At 40.9% G+C, this 6110-nt stretch overlaps 1 protein-coding gene across 2 annotated transcripts in view; it reads right to left on the bottom strand.

The window, feature by feature from the left end:
- Positions 1-1302: 1302 nt before the first annotated feature.
- The window catches only part of ALKBH1 (alkB homolog 1, histone H2A dioxygenase), a 14202-nt gene continuing 9394 nt past the window's right edge, over positions 1303-6110 (bottom strand). For both annotated transcript variants that reach the window (XM_053981572.1, XM_053981573.1), the window contains exons 4-6: positions 4629-4719; positions 3353-3546; positions 1303-2837 (exon numbers count right to left, since the gene is read on the bottom strand). In XM_053981572.1, coding sequence (XP_053837547.1) covers positions 2417-2837; positions 3353-3546; positions 4629-4719 — 706 coding nt within the window. In that variant the 3' untranslated portion in view covers positions 1303-2416. The remainder of the gene's footprint in view (positions 2838-3352; positions 3547-4628; positions 4720-6110) is intronic.

The following is a 6110-nucleotide window of genomic DNA, read 5'->3' as shown; positions in this document are numbered from 1 at the left end:
TACTGGATGCAGCCCTACTCCCTGCCTTCTTCCCAGGACTTACTGCCTCTTTGAAATTATATTCTGGAAGCACAGTTGGCAGAGCCTGCAGAAGTCCTGTGATTTGCTCATTTGTACTCCCCTCTGCTCTGGTCACAAAACCAATAATCCTGCTAGGCTGGCAGTTCAGAAAATTCTCTCTTCTTATTGTTATTTCTCATGGTACACTGATACTTTTTTTTTTTCTGGGTCATTTCTCACATGTCCATTTCTGGGTCATAGACTTTTTATTTTCTGGGTGTCTGATATAGAATTAGACCAGGGCTGTCTTACAGTGGCATCAGATAAAAAGCTTGACTGCAAGTAACTCAGCAAATTCTCAGCTCAGTCACATCTAAACATAAGGCTTCAAGGGACTGGACACTTCTCATGACCAATTGCTATCAGTAGTTTGCAGCATTTACTACAATTTTTAACTGCAGAGGATAAACAGTATGCTTTATTGTCCTTGAATCACAGGAACAGCTGAATCCTGGAATAAATGACTGCTTGTCATAAATATTTATAGGGAACAAAAGACATGAAAACCATGGACTTACAATTCAGCCTGTGAGATGAAGAAACCAGCTCCTGTTCACCACCTTTTTGTCTCATCATCAGAGATGACAGAGTTGGACAATTTTTGCTTCCTTCTCCAGAGTGAAGAACAGTCAGCCTTCTCAGTTAGGAAAACAGATATTCCTCTCCATCCTTCTCCATCTGCAGGTGCCACTAAGGGAGCTTTGCTGTTTTCTGAGCTTGACTCAGTCAACTTTCCTTTCTGGTCATGTTGTAACCTCTCTGCGTAATATTTTCACCCTCCTAGGGCTCAGCTATAAATATACCAGGCCCAGGCTACAGAAAGGACACACAGCTAGCATAGAATAAGGCATTAAAACTCATATCTCATTATTTTAGACCTTAAGTTACTGGAACTCCTTGCAGTATTGCATAAGGAATTAATTGCATGCAAACACACATTCACCTCCTATGAGGTAAGCAGACCAGACACTTTACCCATGAGGAAAAGCTGCCACATATGAATTAAACTGGACTTTGATACTGCAGGCAACACCCCTCTGCAACTGCCCAACAAACCCTGAACTGCCCGTAGGCAAAGCAGCCCTACAGACATATGCAGGGCGCCTCCACAGGAGCTGGCAGATTGCAGAGGGAGTAGATCCAAAAGAAGCCTGGAGGGTACTGCACAAGTGATACAGCAGCATTAACAATACATGAAACAACTAACAGGGAGAAAAAGAAAAGAAGAAAATAGCCAGCCCAAAACTGATAGAGATCTTTAATTTAAAAGCAAGTAAGTCTATTCTTTGGGAAAGTGCAACAAAATACCCCAGGGATAGTGCATTCCACTCAAACAATTAAAATTGCATTAAAAAGTAGATAGGAAGGTCTGAATCTTAAAAAGAACTAGCACAAAAGCTAGTGCTTTTCTTTGTTTCAATATATTTATCTTTGGGTGACAGAGATAGTCACTGATTAATTTTTTAGGTACTTAATTTACAGCTTGCTCTTATTTGCAAGTCATCCTGTTCCTTACAGATGCTAGCTTGGGACTGGAGAACTGTAACACACAGGCACTTAGGAGAGGGCAGTTTTGAAAGAATGGCCATGTTGAGCTCAGTCACATACTGCTGGGAGGAGACCCAGTTGGGAGCTACTAGATATTCTAAGTAGATATCACTCCCAACTATTTCTCTCTAAAATCTGAGATAAGATGTTCAATACCATTCATAAAAGCAGATTCTGCTGCAGCTGAGGGGATGCAAACAGGCAAAAGGAGAGCACAGGACTACATAAAGCTTACAACAGGTGTTGCTTGAGGGAGCTGCCAGTTTTTGACCACTGAAGCCATTTTTGCTGCAGAGGTAATTATCTTGAAAATGCTGCAGGCAGGTCTTACAACCATAGCACCCCATTCTCATTCATACTTGTAACTTAGCTTCAGCTGAGCTTTACAAGCTCAACAGGATTCCCCATCACATAGCAATTATGTATCTTCTGTTAACACTCTCTGCCCAATGATTTCAAAATACCTTACAAGCATCACTCCTAAAGCTTAAACCAAGCTTCACCAAAAGCTTAAACCATTTAAGCTTAACCAAGCTTAAAGTTCTCTGACATACAGGTATTTTAAAGGAAACAGAGTACAGTAAACATTTACAACAAAATGCCAACAGAGTTCATCTACTGAGTCCCAGTCCTTCTTTTCCTTTTGAATTCTTTTTCTCCTCCTACGTATGTAATACAGCAAGAAGGACTATATTTATTCTGCACAAGTTTATTAACTGTTACAGACAAGTGACTTCCAGTATTACACCAGTTCCTAATTCCATATGGAGATTGCCTGTCTGGTCCATGTCCGTGTGATCGCGGGGTCTCAGCTGACTCTGTTTGGTTTATGTCTTTTGGCTTTGCTGTTCTCATGATAACTGTCTTCAGAGGGTGCTTGGCTCTTTCCGTTTGTCCCAGATTCCTCTGGAAATTTCTGACCCTCAGCCAACACCTGTCGAATAGTCATGTTGATGCGGGAGGACTGCAGGTACTTGGCACACACCTGCCAGTCTTCATCAGAGCTGTGCTCAATGACTGAGCCAACAGGAAGGTCTGAAGAAAGAGTTTGGTTGAGGCACGAAGGCAGAGCTGTCCCCTCAGGGTTGGGGAGGACCCTGGGGACGGCGTGGTACAGCAGGCGGCTGAAGCCAGACATCACCATGATATCTCCACTGTGCATGAACATTGCTGTCGGGGCCTCCTCCCGCTTCAGGCCTCCAAGCAAAAATATTGAGGATTGCCCAAAACTAGAGATGGTATAAAGATGGAGAGAGAAAACAAATTCAGGTAGAGAACAATTTTCTGTACAGTAAGAAAATATCAGTAGTTAAACTCCTTCATAAAGAACACCCCAAGCAATCACAAAAACCAGAGGGACTCTTATTTTAGGTGGGAACATGGCAAACAGACTAAGAGACCTGGTTCAAGATAGGCACAGTGTGAGCAATTGCCCTGCCAAGTTTGAAGCTTTGCTGAGATACTTCTTTAGTACCCAACTGGCACTCTGCTGCTTTAGAACAGAAGTGTGCTCTCTGCAAAAGAACTCTTCACTCCAGGCACTATATCCAAGCTATTTAAGCAGTCCTTAAGGAAAAACCTATATCCCTGACCTATAGCCTTCTGCTATTCAAATCTTCTGAGAGTGAAGGTTATATATCCAATTAGCAAACTACATCATACTGCCATCCTATAACCATAAGCAACCCTAGGAAAAAAGCCACCGATCTTTCCATAACACTCAAGTGTGCTTTCCTTGACTCACCTGAACGATAACAGGGGCCGAGAATGGTCTAGTTCAGACTCATCCACATGAATTCCCAGTGAAGAGTCAAAATGATAGTAGTTCAAGATCCCTGCTTGGGCTTGGAAACCCCGAAACCCACAGGCTGCAGCCACTTGTTCTGATAGGAATGCAAGGTCTGAGGGGAAAGGAGTGTGGTGATTTGCTGAGTACTTCTGGAAGGAGGAGAGGGGGGGAGGAAAAAAAAGAAAGCCACACCCAACACATCAGAGCAGCAAATACACTTAGAAACAAACACTGAAAAAGAACTCAAAATACTGACTGATAGTCATGTTGAAGGACATCACATTTACCTAGAAAATGACTACAACACAGGCAGAATCACAGCAAATTTACCTCCTACCATTAAATTCGTGGCCTAGGCTGAGACTGCCAGAGATACAATTAATTGTGGAGTTAATCATTATATCTAGATGCTAAACTTAAAATCAGTAAGGTCAGTACCAACATCCTGAGGATCTTCTCAGTCACAACCTGAAGCTGGCAATGGAAAGACAGTTCTGTAGCTCATCAACAGAGCTCCAAAACAAGCATCTTTATTCCTTCATTAATAACAAGCAGAAATTAACTGCAAACCTACTTTTTCTCTCTCCCATAAGTCATTCTGAGAGGACTGGAAGATAATAACCAAACTTTTATTAAGGCCATGCAATAACAGCTTGATCTGGTGAATAAAAGGCTGCAAGCAGATTTGGTTATCTGCTATATATACAGATAAGATGCATATTCACTCTGCCAGTGTTTATTAGCCTCCATCTATCTCAGTGTCATGAAAAAAAGTTTATTTTGATCAGGATCCTCAAAACAGCTGTTAGTTGGTTAGAATGCACTACAGTGGTTCAGACTCACTAAAGTTCAAAATCACATGAGCAGCAGTTTCTTCTTGTTCCTGCTCCCCCTACCAAAGAGAAGTTTCCCAGAAGTCACACTCATCTTAATAGTTAGCAATGCTTTTGTAACCATCCCTTTTGGTAGGTAAAAATGCCACTTACCCTGAAACAGTTGTAGGTTTAGAGCTGAGTGTATGCTATCATGTTAAATTTCAAAGGAAAGAATGCAGCAATGGACTTCTGCTGTTAAACCCTTCACAGTCAACCAATACAGATTAAAATGTTCTTAAAAGCACAGTTTGTTAGTGCCTGTCCTCAAGACTATCTTTATTCCATTATGTCCTTCTCTGTTTGCCATTCCGAGTGCTTATGGCTAAGAAAAATGGAGAAGAATTTAATCTCAATACCTTAGTATCCCAGTTATAATGGTAACCAAGGGTCACCCAGCGCAGCTTCTCCAACAGGCTCCTGGGCTCCCATTTACTGGCACCTTTCCTTCTACAAAGACAAAATAGAAATAAATAGGATATGTGTTAATTTCTGAGGGGTCTTCTGGTAGTGCAGCATACAGTAATGAGATTCACTCATCCATTTCACAGCCTATTAAAACCAGTCAGTGCTGTTAAAACTGATCAATGCTAAACTTTTTTTTTTCAGTGCCAATACTTTTTTCCTCCAAAGACCTTGAAAATTTAGTTCGTGGAATGTGTGGAAGCTGTGGGCCTACTGCCAAGTGTGGCCAGTTTGAAAGCTTGTATTTTCAAATGGTATCTAAGAGATTATCGGATGGAAACACAATGAGTAGCGCAGATTAAGAAATCAGAATTAAACATGTCCTATTTGAGCACCCAAAAGTTAAAGACCAGAATCTGAAGATCTGAAAGCTGCAAATTCAAGGAAAAAATATTCTAGGCACTTAATGGAAAATTACAAGAAAAGAAAATGAGTTGCCTGACAGTGAAACATAGCATGCTGCCTAATATTGCAAAGGATGGTTGGTTCTGCTTCTTGGTACTTTGATAAAATGTCCTTAGGATGGGCCGACTTGCAGTAAGAAGCAAGACTTCTCTACCTATGACCACAGCATCAAGAAATTTAGACTGCAGGTGTCCCCTTATCCAGACTGCTATGCAGGACAAAGAACTGTTCTTCTCATGTGACAACTCTGAAGTAAAGGGGCTGAGTGGTCTGAAGCCATACACCAATTTACCATTCTTACTTGTAGGTGATGAAAGCAAGAAGAGGCTTCAAGGAGAAGCTTCTAGGACAGACTATGGAAAAGCCTTTGAAAAGTTACAGAGTATAAGTAACTAAATCAGATAAAATATGTTAATGACAAATAGAAAAAGGAAGGAACACATCTATCTTCTAGTCTACTTATTACAGCAATTACAGCATACTTTTCTCCAGCCAAGTCACGTGTTACAGTAAAAAAAGAAAAATATAGAAAAAGGAAATATATTCAAAAAATAAATGGTAGTACGAGACGGCTGGCTCTCATTCATAGCCTCATTAGTTCAGCATGGCATGCTCTCTTTTACAAAAAAAGATTGATATTTGTACTGCCATGGTCAAGTCTCAGCAAAACTTCTGCATTTCTACCTGGATACATAGCTTGTTCCTGCCCTTCAACTATGCCATCCTGATAACTCATAAGATAAACCAGGAACAGGAGTAAAAGGCAAGTTTCTTTAGCTTTAGTAATTTTTCTTAGCTCACTGATTACTGAAAATAGTCTTTCCATTTTCCATCTGTCATAGGGTAACAGCAACTGCAATTACCATAAACACCAACACAGTAACTGTCAAATACATGCTGCATGGAACAATTTGTGTAGCCCACAAGCAGGCAACACAGCATTTAGAAAAGGGAGAGCCCACAGTTTGTTC

Source organism: Vidua macroura, chromosome 6 (genome assembly GCF_024509145.1).
Source record: "Vidua macroura isolate BioBank_ID:100142 chromosome 6, ASM2450914v1, whole genome shotgun sequence".
In the NCBI taxonomy this organism is placed as follows: Eukaryota; Metazoa; Chordata; class Aves; order Passeriformes; family Viduidae; genus Vidua; species Vidua macroura.
The sequence above is the reverse complement of the archived record's forward strand: the minus strand, read 5'-3'. Positions and strand labels throughout refer to the sequence as shown.